Genomic DNA, 21,592 nt, shown 5'->3' on the forward strand with positions numbered 1-21,592 from the left:
TTTGGTTTTAAGTCCACTTTATGGGCAGGTTGTGACTAGACCTACAGTTTAAAGTGGGATCCGAGCCACTGTGTGTTTCCACCGGGTAACGGACCGGGGACCCCCTGATTTCAAACGACGACGTTATACGGTGTCACTACACAAACTTTTCACAAAATATAGAAGTGATTTAGATTAACAACTTTTCCCAACAACGTTTGCTTGTTGGATTCGGCACTAGGAATCCTCGAAAACAGAATATTATCCTGAACGTGTGCAACCCCGCTGCACGGATTCACATCTGCCACTAATGAGTTAAGTTCACAATTGCGATAAACGAATCCTGTACTCCTCAAGGATTAATTTTTAAAAAATAATAAAAAACCATGACCTATCTATAAATAATTAATCAGGTAGATATTAGCTTAACACATGTGAATAAAGATTTACGTGATTTTTTTAATACTTTTATAGTTTGCCAAAATTTCAATAGGGACCGAGTGTCTCGTACAGTATGTGTCGATTCCGTATTGCCGAGGTCTGTCTTCTTCTCGGTCTCGACTCCACAAGTAATGGAGAGTATGGTCTCGTTATCGCCTCGAATTTCGAGACGAGATCGTAACTTGCTTTTGTCTCGGTACCATTGAAACGGACGGGATGAAAGATTGATATTTGAAACAAGAACTCAAAGAAACTTAGAAGTAAAACTAGGTGCTTTCCCGGTTTGTGAATGGGAGTCAATGTTACTAATTTAGCTATATCTCAAATATGTCGCATTTACGCATATTGCAACTTAAGCTTAAAACTTTAGTTTATATATATATATATATATATATATATATATATATATATATATACTAAATCGTGTTGTTATCGCCAAGACTGTGTTTTCAACATCTGGATGACAAATAGGCAATCTAATTCGATCCATGGACTAATCATGCCGCTTTGGATCCCACCCAGCTCTCCATTTCGTAAGATCGTTTTTAAGGGGATGCAAAGGTAAACTAAACTTAGTGCCAAAACTACCATAAATTGAGCCTCTGTGAACAATTTAAAAATAAATCACAGAACTACAATAAAATTACAATAGAGTTCTTAAATAAGAATTTCATTGTTTGCAACATTCAATAGCAGTATTTGTTTGAAACACTTTTTTGTCAAATTCAATACGATATCACAGCACATTAACTTATTTACACTACAGTAACGCTCCTAAATAAAAATTTCACCATTTGCAAGTCAAGTACAAAGCAATGAAAGAAAAGCCTACATAGCAATAATATGAGTTAAAGATTTCTACTTTCAAGAATTGAAATGATATGATAATATCTGCCCACACACAAGTAATTTCGTGCCCTTGCCGGTACCAGTCCATCATAATATCAGAGGAAGAAATGTTTGTTTGTCTGCAGCATATCTTCCATGTATCTGGAGAAAAGAGGACCAAAGTGAATTACTAGCATGCAAATATACTATACGTATTTTGTTTGCTAGTATAATGTAAAAACCTTACCTTAAGATAGGCCTGTTAAGTTCGGTTTTATTATTAGCAACAATACAATAATTTTTGGCGATTATTGTAGGTAGTGACAAAATTTACCGATCCCAATAATCTACAGATCGGATACAAAATTGCAGGTGTTCAACGAATAACCTGAGTGGTTCATTCACTTCCTTAATTAATGTCTGTAAGCAGACTACTGGAATATAAACTACATATTTAGACATTTAATTTTAAAGACCGGAGATAAAAAAAATAAAAAATGGATTACTTTGGCACTAAATTACATGCTATTTCTAGAAATATCGGATCCCTTAAATTATCTGCCATTTTTCCGATACATTCATATTATACACACACATACGAATAGTGAATGTCTTGCAGTTATTGGTAAGTGCGTGTGTTTTTGTGTACGACTAAGTCAATTGTTTATGCTAGCGACTTGTCTGTATTAAAGATATTAAGGATTCGATTCCCGTTCAAGGTGCTCTATTTTAAAACGAAAGATTGCTTAATACAAATAGCTATGGAGCACAATCGTTCTAATATCATACTACAACTATACTGCTGCTGCTGTTATGCTTACTCACCTAGTCTGTTCGGCGTACTTCTTGCGGTGTTTGGTAGGCGTTTTGTTCCATTCGGCCTGGTTGAAGTCCTCATCTTTTAAGTACCAGCCATACTCCATGCCGCGTGAAAGTGGAACTCGGTACATATCTGCTGGGTCTGTGAATGAAACGACATGCAATCTACAGTAGGACTGTTTCAGCGAGGAAATGAAAATCTGGACCACTTAAGGAAATGAACAACCTAAGTATTTATTTTTAAAATTTAAATAGAACCTAATAGACGCAAATAATTACACGAATAATTATATGTATACATTTTAAACACACTGCAGGTAACCCCTTCTTTAAAATACATTATTTAAAATGTGTTGCATGCAACTGGCATAACTACAAACCTATAGGCAGGTTCACGTTACTCTTGAGACCATCATAGATAGTGCTTTTACCATTTGAATACTATAAGATTGAATAAGTTCTATATTATCGTATGAACGTTAACTTGAATTTTATAAAACTTCAATAAATTTTATTTTATTTTTGGATAGCACAGCGGGATACGATGACAGGAGTCCCGCGTTTGAGTTCCGACCTGGGCATGGGTGTTGTTTGTGAGTGTCCCTTCCTTAATTTCATCATATCATCAATTATCCTCATCTTCGCGATTAGCCAAAAGTAGCAGAAAGCGAAGTACAATGAACCAAATCAATCAATCTATGTACACTGCTGGATAAAAAAATCAGACACTTGCATTTTTTGTGATAACGCATTAATTCTGATTCGAAGGCTAACTAAATTATTGGAAATATATTAAACAGAAAACAAACTTTGAGGATCTTCTACATACATTAATAAGTTAAATTAGAACGAAAACGACAGTTACAGAAAACTACCAAGCTGCTGAGAGCGTAATTCATAAGTAATTGCAATTCAGATGTCAAATATTAAGGTGTCCGTTTTTTTTGTTCTTTTTTTGTCCAGCATTATATTTATCTACTTATTTACACATATTTTCGTTTGACTATTGGCTTGAATTAATTCTGTACGTTCGTCTGAATATTAAATCTATTCAAGTTTTATGGTATTCAAGTACTAACTTTATTATGTTATTGAAAAACTATTTAGGACACTGAACTAACATGCAATATTTTTTACTATAATATTTTACACATCGAACTGGTACCAAGAAGTGCAAATGTACGTATTCTTTCAGTTGCATTTATACGTGTATAATACGTTGTTTGGCTTCCTCGATAGCGTAGTGGTTAGCTTAAAGCTATCGGTTCATAGTTAAGGACCTTGGGTTAGATTCCTAGCACAGTGAACAATATTCACTATATTCCCTCATCCGATTAGCCTATCTGAGCCCAAGGTGAACTTAAAGCAAATTTTGCTAAGCGTTTCCAGCCAACGATCCACATCCCCATAGAAAGTGGCTGATTCATTTTTAACATGTGCATTATGATAACGTGGCAAGTACTCGCTTACGAATCTTTATTGCAGCTGTGTTTGCCTTCGTGCCAAATTGGAAAACGGGCATTAATTATCAGACAGCGGGGGAGAAAGAGGTAGATCACTTTTTGAGGCCTCTGACGACGGTGGTCTTCAATTAGATTTTCAGCCAAAGTGCTCTTCGCAATATCTGGCTTGCGTGGAAAAGGCAAACAGGGAGATATAGAAGAATTGTCCCTTCCAGGAGTTTAATATTGTTGCGGTTATCAGAACAAGGGCCGTCTGTTTCATCTCGACGAGCAAATAGAATATGTTTATCAGCAGCTGTTGGCAACATTGTCTTTTAATTTCCTCCTCCTCTCGCAAAGGAACGTCCATGTTTGGGACCGGGATGAACAGAACTTTACGTTTCTGGGTGAGATAATGAAAGTCGTTATGCACGAGCGGCGCGTCGAACAAAAACGCATCATATGGAGATCTCAATCAATTTTGCACGTTTGTGCAAATATTTACGGCTAATTTTATTCTTGGCAAGGTTAACGCGGAAAAATTAATCTCTTCCGTTTTTCTCTCTCTGGCTGTTGAACTTTGAACAACTCCTCTTTCAAGAGGTCGAGGGGTGTGCCAGAAGGTGGAGCACAAGCTTTCAAAATCATTGGCTACCGAACCTAATTATATTTTTGATAGAAGATGTAGATATGACACTTTCGTGCCAATGTAATAAGTCACAGCGACAAAATCTGACTTTGCCCACTTGCTTCGATTATTTAGGGTGGCTGAGCGATCATGGGCCATACTGATTAAGATTTTTTTTATCTAAATTAATAATGAAGCAAATGTTGGACTGGTACCTTTCATCTACGCGTTTAACCTAGCAATGGAATACGATGTACCAACGGTATCACTCCATATCACTGCATGAAGACCATCAACTCAGATACAGATTGTCATGGAATGTACGAAATTGCCATTGGTATACACATTAAAACATACCTTAAAATTCCTCTAATTTATATTAATTTATTGTGAATAATATTGGTGATGATAAAAATCGAGAAGCAATACACGACGTAAGGTTGATTTTCAGAATAGAGGTAAACTGTAGGAATTTCAGCTCGTTTCTTACTGAGTCTCTAACAACGGCAATTTTTGTCCTGACTGTGCATCGTTAACCATATATAATAACAATATACTTTAGATTATGAATTTTGATTATTAGAAACTCAATTTACGATTCTAATTTTAGTGTGAACTTTAAAAGAAAAACACATCTCATATAATTAACCTTTGACACTAACATATATTATTCAAAATATGAAATGCCCTGAAACTTCATTAATTCTAAAATTAACTAGCTTGTATAAACCTTCCGTTATTTCATGCAGAGAAGGTATCGGTTCTTTCTTATTTTCCTTTTTTCATAAATTGAATCTTTTATGAGACCTATGAACTGGTATTTTGATATCTTACCACCAGATTAACCACCAAACATTAATTTAATATGTTTATGTAGTTCTTGGCTAAGTCCGAATTTATATACATGTGGAGGCTCAGAGCTAAGAACATCATGAGCCTCCCCCCCCCCCTTTTCCCTCATTGCCTGAATACAATTTCAGTTATAACTTTTAGATTTTTCATCTTGTGGCCCTTTCCAGAGCAGTTTTTACCCTAGTGTTCGCCCATTGAAGATGGGGGGCCCGGGGCTGTAGCTCCATAGCCCCTTCCAACCAAAAAATTCCGGACATCTTTATGACTGTGTTTTAAATTCCAGATCTCTATTTCTGAGGTAAAAGATATGTGTTCCAAAACAGCAAAAATGCATAATATTACATAACAAATCATATGGCATTTCGTGCACCATCCTGTTATGTTTCAACTTCCAGACAATATTGGGGGGAAATCTTGAATTACATGATCTAAGGTCCCAATTGGAGGACAGAACCTAACCTAACCTAACCGATGCGATTCAGACAGAACACCTACCTTTCGGTTTTACGAAGCTTCTACTCTTCATACGCTTCAGCCGATCAAATTGGCCATAGGGAAATCCATCAACGAATTGTGTGTAGATATCAACGTGCCTTACGGCTTCGCAGACCCTGACGTTTGGATCGGCCAGCATTTTGTCAACTGAAGCTCTGTGATCTTTAGGCTCTTCATAATCGGGTCTCATCCATTCCTTGAAGTGATCTTGATAACCATGCAAGGTAACACCAAGAAATGTCATGTTGCTACTTGCAAAGCAGTCTGCTTGTGCACGATACCACGGAAAATCTTGCTGAACGAAGTGTTTAGTTCAAGAATAAGATGTTGTGTTGCTGCTAAGAAACCATGCGAACAAATGAATATTCGTAATAAATGCCAAATTCAAAAATACATAGAGTAAGCCAATGTTAAGACCCTACAGTGGAACTTATTTATATGTGTACACCAAAGAGTATATTTACAAGAATCCTCAATTATCGAATACCCACCGAAACGTATCACATGCGCAAAGTGCCAAACTACTTCCAGCACTACGCGAGAGGCTGCATCTTATTGGCTCTAACCTTTTAAATATGATTGGCTGATACGCTCTTTGGTGTATAGCTTATACACACACACACACCCACACACACACACACACACACACATGAATTTGTTACAGTGGAGAATCCTATTTACGTTAAAATAATCTTAATGTGTTTCAAACATTGGGGAAATACAAAATAGAGAGGAAAATATGTAACAACTGAGGGGGAAATGTAGTCTACTTTTCATCAGTGACAAAAATATTTAATATACATATTGTGTTTGCTACTAATTGAAAATTGTTTTTGTTGTACGGAAAAACGAAAAGTACTTCTCACACATCAGATGTAGAGGTAGGGTATTTTTTCTTTCGATTCTACAGCACCCGTTGATAAATCTACGCTGGATGGAATATTGTTCACTATAAATGCATAGCCTATATTATGGACACTTTAATTGTTAGTTTTACTTTCCGACCGCGATAGACAATTATATAAATTTAAATAGAGAGTAAATTTCATAAATGAGAAAAAGTTAAAGATACGACAAGTGCATGTACGAACATCTAACAAAACGAAATCTAGAAATTAAAAAAAAAACGACAAAGAGTGTGTGCATTGCAATTTGCAAAACCTAGTTTCAAATATAGAGCATACAGGGCAAGCGAATGGATAGGGAAAAAACGCCGCAATCGAAACGTCGAATACATCGCTCTACGATGCCAGGGGTCTCAGGTTCGAACACCGGCCTGGGCATGGGTGTTTCTTGTGAGCGTCCTTTCATCAATTGCATGATATCATCGCTCATCCTAAGTTTTACAATTAGCCAAAAGTGACAGAAAGGCAAAGTAATATAAGGTAAACCGGGATATTAAAGACCACGGGGCATTAAGGACCGTGTGCTAGAATTTCGTAAAAAGCGCAAAGAAATGCGAAGCGGCAGGCGCACCAGCCGTGCACATGGCCTGTGATCCTCTTTTGTTTGTGTAAATAGTACTCTGCACACAAATGGATCACAGACTCCGTCGAAAAAAGGTTCCTTTTCCTATCTCCTCCTCTTTACTTTCATCCCCTTCACCTTCTACTATGTGATCCACTACTACTATGGTTTTGCTCGACAGTGTGAACTTCGTTTTTGATATCATCCCTCACCATTGCAGTGTTATAATGAGAGTGAAGTGAAGTGTAACAAACTATTGTGATGTTCATAATAGTGCGCGAATATTCAAACCATCAATGTTTTTAGACCTTTGCCCAGGACTGCTACCATACAACCGGTGAGGGGCATGAAGAAGAAGAAGAAAAAGAAGAAACACACAAATGGGGTGTAAGCTGCGTAGTTAGACCGTGAAATGGAACCAGACAAAAGGCAGACGTGCGAAAACACCATAAGGAACTGGTAAGCGGCTGTATCAAATCAAAAGCGCATCCTGGAACGTCTTATGCACTAACAGCTGCAGAAGAATCACAATTAGAGGAGTGCTTCATTATGTTTCCTCAGTGGGGTTTTGGAATGAACAAACAAAACTTGTGTGACGTAGTTCAAGATTATTGTGTTTCGAAAGAGAAGGACGTACCATTCAAAAGCGGACCGGTCATTGATACCCCATTGGCTGTGGTCCTTATTACCCAGCAAAGGGGCAATTGAGACCATACAGTAACCTACCTTTCAATTCATTGTTGTTTTTGCCTTTGCATTATATTCCTACTCGTTTGTGTTGTCATTAATGTAAACTAGAAAATATACATTCCAGAATGCATCCTGTTTGTATTTTCTTGAACAGCTCCTGATGAATTTCTTCAATGAAATAGCAATTTGGTTTGGTGGTTCTTAATATCCCGGTTTACCTTCAACCAAACTAATCAATCAAGAAATGTCCAAACCCATATGTACTCTTGACGTACTGAGAAAAGAATATTTCCTTGGCATTTTAGAAGTGAATGAACATACCTCAAAGCACAACAACCATTAATTTGTGCACACTGAAAATTTGGTAACCAAAACCACTACCTTATAGGCATGTAAAAAAAATACACAAATTACTCGTAAGCATAACATGTGAATAAAACTAATGCTTTACGACCATCTATTCATAGTTGAATTATTTTAATTCGCTTTGGAGAATCTGGTTAGGGGTTAGCTTCTCTCTCCTTGACTGAATTAATTTAATATATTTTTAAGTTGTGAAAGTTACACTCGGTTATTGTAAAGTTTAATCATTTAGAACAGTGTATAGTAGCCTACATTGTGAGTGTATACACACTGATAAGATTTCGGCATAACATTAATTTACCGCCATCAAATTTTGTATAAATACATTTAGGCGTAGCATATACCTACATATGTTTAAAATGCTACGAGAAAAGTGGACATCGAACGATTTTCTCGTCAATTTGTACATCCAAACACCTAACACGGACGGACCTACCATGTTCAACCCTCGTAACACTGGACAAATTGTTCGAAAAAACACGTGACAACTGTTAAGGCAGCGAAGAAACACTTAAAAGGACATTAATTTACAACACTGAATGCATCAATATAGCGAAATCACATTTCTATTTGTTCTAAGTAAAGCAAAAAGACTAGAAAATACAAACTAGCTGATGGGACTGCAGGTTTTCCTCTCTTGTAACGTGGAAGAACTGGTCGCAAAAGTGAATCAAAGCCAATCAACATCGGCGGCGTTCAAGTTATACAGAGTTCAATGTTATAACACTACAAATTTAGTTCATGCAGTGCTGTACACAGCACAGTTTATACATTCCTGCAAACATGTGTGAATGTTGAGTTCAAAATATTCGTAGTATGCAGGCACGTATCTAGAAATATGTTTCGGGGCGGGGGTCCGAACCAAGTGTCTCAGGAATTATTATTTATTATTATTACTAAAGTAGGGTTACAATTAAGCTTACATTTTTTTTACATTGATTCCGAACTACAAAAAAAGCTTTTTGCCCTACATGAATTAATATACCGTTACGCTATTTGTTTATAAGTATACATAAAATGGAATATTATAAATTTATATAATTGAAAAATATAAGAAATAGACTAAAATAAACATTTCTTGCAGCTACGTTTTATGAAGGAGGAAATGAGGTAGAATAGGCACAGTGTCAGTATTCATAGATTAATGTCCTAATCTGTTGTTTAAATTTGGCCAAATTTCTCTCTTTTCTGCAATTTACAGGTAGTTGATTCCACGCTTTACTTGCCAGTGATGACAGGGATTTTGATCCGTATCTTGCCTTGTTACATTTTGGTACTCGGATACTGTTGGTGTTGTTGGATCGCAGATTGGGATAATGTATATTACTAGATATCATTACTTTGTCCTTTAATAAGTGGTGGTGCTTGTTAATTGCCTGGTGAATTTTTAGTAGAAATGCATATTTTCGTCTGGATTCCAGCGTGGGTAATTGGAGTTCTCTGCTTGCACGTGAGGTCGTGTGCGCTGTATTTCTTATGCTACGAATTGCCCAAATTTGCTTTTTCTCTAGTTTCGTGGTGTTATTTCTATTAATCCCATAAAGTACAGAGGAACAGTATTCAAGTAACGGCCTAATAAATGCTTTGTAGAACGCTAATTTGTGGGCAAGGTGTACATATTTGCAGATAAATTGATACTGCTTGATTCTAGGTGCTGCGCGTGAACACATTCTTTTTACATGTTGTGAAAAGGATAAACTTTTATCTAGGTACATACCGAGATATTTTAGAGATTCACATGGTTTTATATTGAAATTTCCTATTTTAATGTTGTCAATTAGCGTATTGTTATTATTTTCACTGGACAGTATTAATACTTGCGTCTTAGACTCGTTCACTTTCAACATGTTAGATTGATACCACTCAAGAACTTCGGGCATATTTTCCTCAATATTTGCAATTACTTTTTCTAATTTGCTTGACGCGCAGTACAGGAGACAGTCATCTGCGTACAAATATAATTCAAACCCAAATTCCCTGTCTGCGATGTCATTCACAAACATGTTAAACAGTTTAGGACCTATTATTATTATTATCGTACCCTGTGGTACGATAATAATAATAATGTTTAAATTAAAATAATTACTATATTAAATAAAATTAATATTAATTACAATACATAAGTTAATATTATATTATTATTACACGAATAGGTAAAACGACTGTATACGAATAAAGATATAATAGCGCATATTCATTACGTAGCTTACCTGTAGTTAAGATCGGAATAATTTACATAAAAACAAGTGCCCTGGCAATGAAATTAATGTGAAAAAGATGAATAATTGAATATTTATGGAATAACAAAAATGATGTTACATGTAGTTGAAGAAAGTAAGTTTCTGATTAATATTTTATGCATATTGAGTAGTAGTGTACATAAATCATCTTTGTAATATCATTTAAAGCCGTATGATCCCAATATAATTCTTGCCTTCTAAAAAGTTCAAAGGAAATTAATACCATCGATTATGCAACAAATGCTAATATTTTCATTACTTAATTTTAGTACTTCGTAAGTCTTTGGGAGGGGACCGCACCCCTGGACCCCCTAAATACCACCTGGACCCCCTGGACCAACTGGACCCCCGCCCTAAATACGTCCTTGGTAGTATGCTATTGTAAAAATAAAATATCAAAGTAGGAAATTTAGACATGTGTACTATTTATATAAAACGATAATAATTAGCAAACTCTTTAATTCAATAAATAAAGTGTTCCCCTCAGTCATTTATGCAGGTGTATTAGCCAGACCTAGTTCGCTGCAGGTACCCTGGCACGCTGGTGCAAGGAGAGTGTGTTGAACCAAGTAGACGCCTTACGAATGAAAAGTGGTGTTTGAGTTCAGAAGATTCAATAAATGTCTGTCCTCTGCGGGTCTCCTTTATCGCACAACGAGCAACCAACTTCGTGTTCTGACGTCATAGGTTAGGTCTGTTAGGTTTGATTCTCTTGGCATAAAAACACTGCAAAGGTATTATTTATGCTAAGAGAACTAAACCTAACAAGCCTAACCTAAACAACTTAGGCATTTAGCATAACAATGAAATCACTCCGCGGTGACGTCAGAACGCAAGGTTGCTAGCGCGTTGTGCGATAAGGGAGACCTGTCCGTTGCTTGAAAAGTTCGTTTCATTGGTTAACACGTACCACATGACCACACAACCGCTCCAGTATAGCACCGTCTAATTTGCTACACTTTTTGATGCAAGGTGTATTGCAAGTGCATCCCAGTGTCAGGGTGAATTTCTCAAGAACCAGAACAAATATCGCTGAGATATTTGCATATCTTATTTTTGTATCATTATCCGTAAATTGATTGACTGATTGATTGATTTGGTTTATTCCTCTTTTCGGCAACTTTTGGATAATCGCGAAGATAGGCCCATACCCAGGGGAGGGGCCATGGGGGCCAAGACCACCCACCTCGAATCATGAAATTTTTAAATGTGAACCTATGAAAGGCTACGAATATAACACCTACGATTTTTCAAACTTGTAAAAATTTGAATTTTGTCCTTGCATAAATGAATGTGTTTGTTGTGTAGAGAGGCAATCTCCAGAAGTCTGTAGTCTGCGATATTGGGTACTTTTAGTTTCATAACCATTGATGCAAGTCTACCATCAGTGGCGGTGATTGGAGGAGCATGGCTGGGGCATGGCGGGGGGCAGTACCCCCACTATTTCCACTTTTGCCCCTGCACTATGACCTCTTAATGCTAAGCCTTGTCTATCCAGATGCGGTGGAGGCACATAGTTATTCAAATCCCACATTAAGCTGTAGGTCCAGTCAAAATTAGTCTATCTGTGCATAAGTGTGGACCAAAAACTCGAACTCAAATTTATCTACTAAGATAAAGTAAATTGTCCTTGCCCCCCAGTTTTCGCACCCAATCGCTGTTACTGGCTGCCAGGTGACAATCTCTCTCTCTCTCTTTTTGTGGTGAACCATAGCCTTCTACGGTAATTGGGTGCCACAACTGGGGAGGAGGGGGAGCAGGGACAGTTATTTTCTCTTTTCAGATAAGTATTAAGAAGCCATAGTACGGGGCAAAAGACCCCCCCCTAAAAATAATCCTGGGTACGGGCCTGCGCAAAGATAAGGATGAACACGGCCATCTTTATTCCGAGGGAGGCCGAATCTTCAATTTGGCAACCCTGTAATACATCACATCAGCCGGCCGTACAGTGGGACTCATGAGTATTACCGTGCAAATTGTCCATCACCATGTCCGAACACTTTATTTGACCCAATAAGACTCAGTGGCGAAGCGTGAAATGTTTACGTAGTCATCGCAAGACTTGCCAAACGTCAGGGACTCAGGGTCAATCATTCAACCAGTGCATTCCTACATTGGTAATGTTGATAACAGTTTTCGTACATGACGTGTGAAGTAGAGATGGGCAAATTACACAGGCCTGCGATGAAAAAAATACAAGGGAAATGATAGGTGAACTTTATGTATTTTGTGGTGCTGAGTTCAAAAAAAATAAAGAAAAATGTCAATCACGTCACGTTTCCTTGAAAAAATTAATTGTACGTGGATTTGTATGAACATTTACCATAAATATGTTGTTTCGGCGTGGAATATCTTCCCACGGTTGGACCATTTGCGGTGATTTGAAAGTTATCTCCATGCTTCTTGGTCAACAAGGTGGATATACAAAGTTCCCACGTTTCATTTGTGAGTGGGACAGCCGTGCAAAGACTCAACATTGGGTCAAGAAAGAATGGGCTAAAAGACAAAATCTTGAACCAAACACCAAGAATGTGATTCGGAACAGCTTAGTTGACCAAAAAAAAGTATTGTTACCCCCGTTGCATATCAAATTAGGTGCAATGAAGCAATTTGTCAAGGCTATTCCAAAAGATGACGATTGTTTCAAATACCTGTGCAAAAAGTTTCCAGGTTTATCCGCAGCCAAGTTGACAGAGGGAATCTTTGTTGGTCCAGATATCCGTAAGCTCATGAAGGATAAGACTTTGAGACTAGCATGACAACAAAGGAAAAAGAAGCTTGGTTTGCCTTCAAAGATGTGGTCAGTAAATTTCTGGGGAATTACAAGGATCCTGACTATAAAGCAATTGTTATGAATATGCTGGACAAATTTCAAGTGTTGGGTTGCTCCATGAGTGTCAAACTACATTTCCTTCACTCACATGAGGACTATTTCCCCGAAAATTTAGGAGCAGTCAGCAAAGAACAGGGTGAAAGGTTCCACTAAGATATTAAAGATATGGAGCGCAAATATCAAGGATGATGGGACAAGAACATGCTCGCCGACTACTTTGGATTTTAACACGAGAGAGACCTGAGATTGCACATAAAAGAAGAACGTCAAAAAGAAGTTTCAAAGGCAAAAGGCTACATACGTAAATATAAACTTTGTTTGTGTTTGGTTTTGTTGTTTGTTCAGTTTACAATTTGTGTCAAACGTTCATGTACACATACAGGGTGGGAAATAACCTTTTGCTAGGGGTCTGCAGGAAAAAGTAACAACAATTAAGAAATTATGGTAATACCAAATGTTTACTACGACAATTGTGGTTACAAAAACAAAATTAAAAGTTAGTTCACGACAAAGCACCTTGCTTCAAGGCAAATGCTAAAACCAAGACCTTCTTCGGCGAAGTGGCATTGACTTCTTCAGCAGTTCTGAATGGCCGGGTGCATCACCGGACCTGAATGCAGCGGAGCATTTTGGGGCTATTCTGAAGGACGCATATGAGTCCTTGATAATAGTGGAACGCGGACCGGACCGCTATTCCCGGCCAACACTCCTTGCACATCTGGAACAAGTCCTCCGTGACATGGAATGGGATACGGACTGTTTGCGAATCTTCTGAGCTCCTACCCTGATCGTCTTCGTGCTGTGAGAGAAGCAAACGGCGGACATACTAACTTTTAATTTTATTTTTGTAACCACAATTGTCGTAGTAAATATTTGGTATTACCATAATTTCTTAATTGTTGTTACTTTTTACTGTGGACCCCTAGCAAAAGGTTATTTCCCACCCAGTACATTGCTCCTCGTGGTCAATAGTCTATTTTATGTACATTACCTTAATAAACACAAATGAACATAATACGTTGATTATTTTTTCTAGAAACTTCACCATAATGGGATGTTAAAAGTGTAAACGCAAGGGAACTTTGTGTTTTTCTCTCGACCAGAGGCAGCTCGTGCGATCTGGTAACAGTGGTTTTCTTCCATTTAAACCTATAAAAAATAAAATCAATTGCTAATAAATCAATTTGCAACACCAAGCATCGATTTTACATAGAATTAAATGGATCAAAACCACTGTTGCCAGATAGTGCATGCAAAATTGTTCGTGAAAATTCCTTTTCACATAGGATTTTAGCAAAAATATCGATATCAATTGTACAAAAAATCCTGACGTGATGGAAAAAAATGGAGGTCATTTTCGAAATCAGCACACCCAATAACATAAAACTCAGCGGACACGTATCTTGTATTTTTCAACTTCAATTTCGCAGGCCTGTGTTATTATTATTATTATTATTATTATTTTATTTTTACGGAGTATATGATCGTAAAATAAGGCAGACGAAACTTTCTAAATAAATTCTAAACGAAAAAAATGTTAAAGTTCTCTCTCCGAAATTCGGATTGTCTCCGAAATCCGGGTAGTAAAATTTGCGAATCGAGATTTTTCAATTTTATGGAATCCTGATATGTGCTAGGGAAAAAGGTGTCTCTGAGTAAGTATGTCTGTTACCTCGAGAACAAAAATCTTGATCAGTCTTTCATTTGTAAACATAGTAAACACAAAACAACGTAAAGCAAGAACATTTTTTTCCGAAATCAATATTTGAACCAAAGGATCCAAGAACATTAAAAGGAGAAATACTAAAGGAAATACAATGGTTCCAGAACTGCTTCTTTTTTCAGTTCTTTCTAGCACTAACCGTGGTGAAATTTATGCTTTTGCTTACTTATATTTTTTTATGCACATTCATTTATTTTGTGTAAGTTGTGTCACGATGCTCTTCAATATGTGTTTTTCTCTAAAAAAAAAAATCAAGAGCGTTGCATGCTTTGCAGTGCTGGACATTCTGAGAAGTTTCATCTTTTGTCACAAAACCAGGGACGGCGACAGGGGTGGGCACGGGTGGGCAAGCGCCCACCCAAAAATTCCTGTGCCCACCAGATTGCCCAACCAATCAAATTCAGTAAGTACATATAAGGTAGGTGTGCCCAATTTCGCCACGTTAAGCTTTGAACGACCGTTACAAATTCCTGATAAGTATGATGATAACGTCTGTACTGGAAATTGATAGTATATATATTACGGTATGTGTGGAAAAAAAATCACGTTCATGCGCTATTAATCAGGTACTTCAAAAGACAAAAGAAAAAAACCTTGCAACTGGCGAAATTGCATACACCCTGTACACAATTTTGCCACCCACTGTAAACAGAGGGGACAGGACAAACCGCGCTACAAAACAAACATATTTTCACCCCATGAATATAATGAAAAAAGTATAGATAGTAATGACATACATAATATACAGGGTGGGCCAAAAGTCCCTTACCACCCCTTGTAAAAATCGTTTTAGTGGAAATTGATGAATAACAACCATGTGTGACCACATTAGGCCTAGAGGGAAGTCATAAGGGGGGGGGGGTGAGCTTGACGGCGGCCATCTTGAAAGCCGCCATCTTGGATACAAGTCCAGTTTTGTAAATAGGAAGGTAGGCATGCGATACATGGCGAAATTGCAATCACTTCCAATGACTACACAAATGGGGTGAAAATATGACTCTCAATGTATACGACACAACACTACACATATCAGTGTAGGCAGAAAGCGTTCGTCTTCACAATGCAATACTTGCTACATAGCTTCGAACCCTCCTTCCTGGACAAAAGGACCGCACTTTGTTGCTCTCGATCTTATAACAACGCTACGTCTCGCACACACAATGGCTGCCTGTCTTTTCCGTCTAGCTCCTCCCCATCAAAATGAGACAAAACACGATCAGCGTGCGCTACCTACATATACACTAGCACCATCTGCCGACTTAGGCCGACGTGTTGGAAATACAGGTATCTGGCAGAATTGAAAACATGGCGAAATTGCGCACACCCACCTTACTTGGGATTTATGAATGATTCAATAAATAAGTGTATTCTGGTGTTCTTAACATGTATATTTTACTTGTGAATATTATTTATGCTAGAAATGCTCACATATTATCAACCCATAAAAAGCCAATTTTGTCATTAGAAAGTGAAAGTAATTACTAAAGATATTGAAACAAAAACTGTGATCAAATTAATACTTCTATGATTAAAAGCAGCTAGTATGTAGGCTTAGGAGGCTCAAAATTATGCAGGGTATGATCAAGATTACATCAGAATTTAGGGTGAACTTGAGGAATGCAGCTCCGGGCCTTCACTGGGAAAGACTGCTTTGAAAAGTACCACATAATGAAAAAATTAGGTACTTCGGATGTGGTAAAAAATATAATAACAAACCACACCATGTAACTAGGCGAGAAGTTATAACTGAAACTGTGTAGAGGGGATTAGAGTGAGGTCTTGGTGCTGTAAGCTCCGGGCCTCCACATACGTATATAAATCCCAGCCTGGGTATGGTTAAAATAATCTCCAAATAAGCAAATAAAAACATCATCTTATCCTTTACTTCCTCCAGCAGCACAATAAATTACTTCGACATTTTAATTATTATTAGAATAATTTAATCAAGAAGACTTAGATGGGGAGCCTATGTGACACGAATGGCAGAGGAAATAATAGTTTACATGATTCTTGTTGGCAAACCTGATGGTAAGAGACCAGTAGGAAGGCAAAGACGAAGATGGAAGGATAACGTTGAGATGGATCTAAAAGAAAACGGTAAGGATGGGAAAGATTTGCTTGATCTTGCCCCGAATAGGGACAGACGAAAGGCTTGTGTTGCTGCAGCCATACACCTTCGGGTTTAAGTATGATAGAGAGTATAGTATAGTTTTAATTAGCTCTGCATTGAAATTGCAGAAGTGTCCCTTTCTTTATTTCATTACAATTTTTATATACCTGTCATCTTCAAATATCAATATGGTATGCGAAATATCAACTTTAATTTCGTTCTACTAATAAGAAGGAATCACAATAATCACTACAATACCGAAGTGAATAAATTTTGATAAACCAGTTATGTATGGAAAAAGCTACAGAATTATCTATTTAGAAATCTTCGTTCCACACATAAATTTTGCCACATGAATCAGCAGAAAATGTCAACAGAATCTGTAGATGCAGCTGAAGTAAAGAAAAAAGTTATATCACGAAGTATCCAGAAGACTTTTGTGTTAGTTTATTTTTAAGCTCACTTTTATGCTCAGATAAGCTAATCGGGACTAAACCTACAGTTTAACGTGTAGTCCGAACCAGTGTGTATTGTGCTTCCACCAGAGGAGGAAGGAGTCGAACACAGGGCGTCTTCATTATAATGCGACAGCGTTATGCCATTGGGGGAATAATATACAGAAAGAACTTGCACCAGACGTGTCATTTTATCACCACAGAAGATTCGTCCATTTTAAGAGGGTGTTTTGCCTAAGGCAAATATTTGAGACTTTCCGAAAACAATGTCATTGTTTACTGAATTAGCTTCCTTGACTCACTAATGAAACACTGTGCAATTGAAACTACCACCTGAACTTTCGAAGAGGTATGAACTCATGAAACTCCATTTTTGGAAGAGTAAGTTGTGGTTGATTTGTTTTATTTTAAGTAATTTTTCTGCTAATTTAAATAATGACGACGATAAGGTTGAATGGGGATTAGATGAAAGTAACGAAGGGGTGAAAACACACACATTTTGACACTCAAAATACAAACCCTCATAAATTATTACTTTGACAGTGGTTTTAGGCGCCAGGGACTCGTTGCCCTGAAAGAATAAAGTTTCCAGGGTATGCTGGACAGGTTAGAGGTTGACATTCTAGTGTAAATTGTTACGCCATACATCCCAAGTAATCTATGAAAAATAGATGGAATTATTCCTAGTACGGTGCTCAACTTCGATGAATTCCTTCTGTCCTAAATCATTTTGTTACTTCAAAAAATATGTTCATGTAACCATGTGTATTGCTTCTCCCGCATGAGTAACATGACAGTTCAGAAAACGAATAGCAACTTAGCTAATAATCTCTTCAATTCTGAACAGATTTTTCAATCTTACTTCTTTATTACTTATGAGTGATATTTTGTCAAAATAGCCTTTCATAACCTAGGAATATTTCATGGACAATGAACAAAGAATTGGTTTTGCGTGTGTGTTTAAATCATTCCTAATAAAAAGGTAAAACAAGGTAAAGTACTCCCCTGTGCTTTGCATCACGCCATGAAGGCGTATAGTGGATATGGAGTTAGGGCCCCACACTTTCTTCATTACGGCCGAAGGTGGGGGTGATGTGATCAGCACCATGCCCCTGGCCGCCTTTACCCCCCAGAGTTTCCTCCAGGTACCCACTTTATACGACGCTGGGTGGGCGCCGGAGCCGCGTGAACAGGTAAAAAAAAATCCCGGTTCTCACCCGCCGGGGATCGAACCCGGGTCTCTCGCATGGTAGTCAGACGCATTTTAATCCAAACATTCAGTGGCCGCGATTAGGAGAAGCGGGATGTAGGGGATGCAGTTCCCCCGCCACATTTTACCCCCCGCACTATGACCTCTTTATGCTAAGCCTTTTCTACCAAGAAAAAGTATATTGTTCTTGCCCCTCAAATGTTGGCACCCAATCGCCGCTACTGCAAACATTCAGATAGATTTGTTAGTTGTACAAACCTTGTAAGCTAAGAAAAATGGCCACCAAGGAGTAAGTAAACTCTTTCAGTCAAAAACTCATACGATGAAAATACTATTCTCAGGAACATGCATTTAAATTACGAGAAATTTCAAGATTCTCTACCATCACATTTTCTATCACTGTCGCCTAATAGTACATAAAATCAAGTATGTGTCTTGTTTTCGCAACACAAGCTTAAACCTAATTCACATTTATTTCACTGTACTAACATGCATGAAAGAATGTCATTAGAATGTATGGCTGCGCATGGGTAAACACTTCCTTGAAATAATTGTGTCCATCAGAGACAAAGCGAAAGGAAATGGAACAAGATGCGAGAATAGATTAGAAAAGAATAAAGAGGAAAATAAGAAAAGGAAAGGGGAAAGAAGCAAGTTTTGGAACCCAATCGCCGCCACTGTTAAAGAGCTTCCACTATCATTCCGAAGTGCTAGCAAATAAAATAAGGTGAAACTACACATCATTGGAAAGTTCCATGCTGCGTATTATATGTAAAGTTGGCCTTGCCTTTTTTTTTCTTACCAGTTACTTAACGGCAAATTTATATTTATATTGTTACTGCATGTTTTCCACTTACATCGTAATGTCAATCTTCTGTCCAGATTTGGAAAAACAAAAATATTTTACGCAGATGTCCTTTTTTAAAAAAGAGCAGCATCACAGCGCCTGTAGATTTGTTGCTCGATTTTTAAGCCGGCGTAACAGCTTTGCCAGATTTCACGACTCCGGCCCAGGGGGTGCTCGTTCGGCGGCGCAGATCGTATGCGCAGTTGTCCGTGTTTACATGACGTCATCATCGAGAAGCTCGGCACGGAAAAGGCTGGTTCCATATGCAAATATTGAGATATTTGACAACGAATATCTTCTAAAATATAGTAGCAGTGGAAAAGTTACAACTTTTGCTGTTAAGATTCATCCCTTCTAATCAATTTATCACAAAGTTGATTCAAATGTGTAAAATGGTTTTCAAGAAATCGTGTTACGAAGGAACCCCTGTTTTGTTCTCTCCAGGCTTCCAATGTAATGGAGTTTTAGCTTAAGCGCGTTGGATTTCTTTTTGCTGTATGTTTTAAAATAAGATTATTTTGTTCTTGCTGTGAAAACTATTATCAGAAAACTAACGGAAGAAATCTAAAGTATCACAGCCTTTCCAGTCGGTAATTGCGTAAGTAAACGTAAAGACAAGATTGTTATAAATAATGCGGGATTGCCCATTTTTGTGAAAAAGACATTGTGCGAGATCTAAAAGCAGAACATTTTAATATGGTATATAAATGTAAGGGTGTAATAAACGTGACTGCTTCCCGTAAAATATCACTGCACTCTCCACGTTTCTCTTCTGTCTTTTCTTTGGCGCCGTCAATAGCTTCAACACTTTGTTTTTTTATATATATTTGTCACATATTTGTTTTAATTAGTATTCTGCTCGTTCCGCCACCTGAACGCAGCAGATAGGGCTCAAAGGGCAGTGCAGTTACACCGGAAGAAAGCTCGGAAATGGCAGGCTTCAGAAGTTAACTCATCCAAATTAAATTAAACAGGTACGTGCTCTCTCTAAATTTAAAACATAGTTCACAAATAATTTGATTAAAAGTTTTAAAAGTATCTGTTTTATTTAATAACGTATTAATTGGTGCATTCTTCTCAAGCATAGCTATAGGCAGTGACCACACTACGGGGGGGGGGAGGAACGCCCCCCTATTCTCGTTCGACAATTTATCTCTCTCTCTCTCTCTCTCTCTCTCATCTGCCCCCAGTAAAACGACAAAAATAAATAAATGAATGAATGTTCTTTTAGCCAAAATATGCATTTTTGTGTCGTATGTAACGGAATAATAAACATGATTGCCCCGGGAAAATATGATTTACCCCTCCATCTTTTCTATTGCGCCTTCACTAGCTGCAACATATTTTGATTTCTATTGTTCCCACATATTTATTTTAATTTTAGTATTGTGAATTATATTCCACTGTGTTACCTCACGTAGCCACCCCCCCCCCCCCCACACACATGTACGATTTCAGTTGTAAGTTTTAGACTACGCTTGTCAAATGTCCACTTATATCTTTGTATTCTTGAGCGATTTAAAAAGAATCATTTCGCCCCTTCTTCTGGACGATGTTTTCCCACTGGAAGCCCCTTTGCAGATCGAGATCCGGGACTATAGCCTTTCCCAACCCACCGTCCCCTCCAAATACTGTCCTGGCCTCATGAAAGAAAAATATATGTATTTATATGAAATATTAATTTGACTTGGCAGTTTCTTTTTTCGAACAGGAATAACTTCTAAATTTTAATAGCTTATAAATCTACATTAGCAATTTTGAGTAAAGGTTTTGCGTAACCCTAAAAGTACATTTAGAGACTGCAAGGTCAACTCTCGATATTTCAGATATATTAATAATTTTCATCACAATGTCTAGTAATAATTATTTGTTACTTCAATAACCTCCTCGCAAATGTTTCTCGCATATTAAAAGATAGATGCCATATGATTGTCATTTTCTGTTTATTTCCTTGTAATGTTGACCTCCATGGCGAAGTGGTTAGCACAACGCTTTACGATGCCAAGGGCCCCCGGTTCGAATCCCTGCCCGGGCATGGGTCTACTTTCCATGTTTTCATTTATGTTACTAATCATTAAAAAGATGCCTCAATACCATCTTGGAGGATGACAATTAATATTTCCCCCCTCCTAAAAGTAATAATAAACATTCGCTCTCTGAATCTCCCATA

At 37.5% G+C, this 21,592-nt stretch overlaps 1 protein-coding gene across 1 annotated transcript; it reads right to left on the reverse strand.

The window, feature by feature from the left end:
• Positions 1-1,138: 1,138 nt before the first annotated feature.
• Positions 1,139-5,802, reverse strand: LOC145987377 (uncharacterized). Its single transcript, XM_083121893.1, has 3 exons — positions 5,485-5,802; positions 2,074-2,209; positions 1,139-1,410 (listed from the first exon to the last, which is right to left on the reverse strand). The coding sequence occupies exons 1-3, from the start codon at positions 5,726-5,728 to the stop codon at positions 1,365-1,367; spliced, it is 426 nt and encodes a 141-aa protein (XP_082978019.1). The 5' UTR covers positions 5,729-5,802; the 3' UTR covers positions 1,139-1,364.
• Between the last annotated feature and the right edge of the window lie 15,790 nt (positions 5,803-21,592).

The sequence above is a fragment of the Lepisma saccharinum genome, chromosome 1 (genome assembly GCF_977018435.1).
Source record: "Lepisma saccharinum chromosome 1, izLepSacc3.1, whole genome shotgun sequence".
NCBI classification, from domain to species: Eukaryota; Metazoa; Arthropoda; class Insecta; order Zygentoma; family Lepismatidae; genus Lepisma; species Lepisma saccharinum.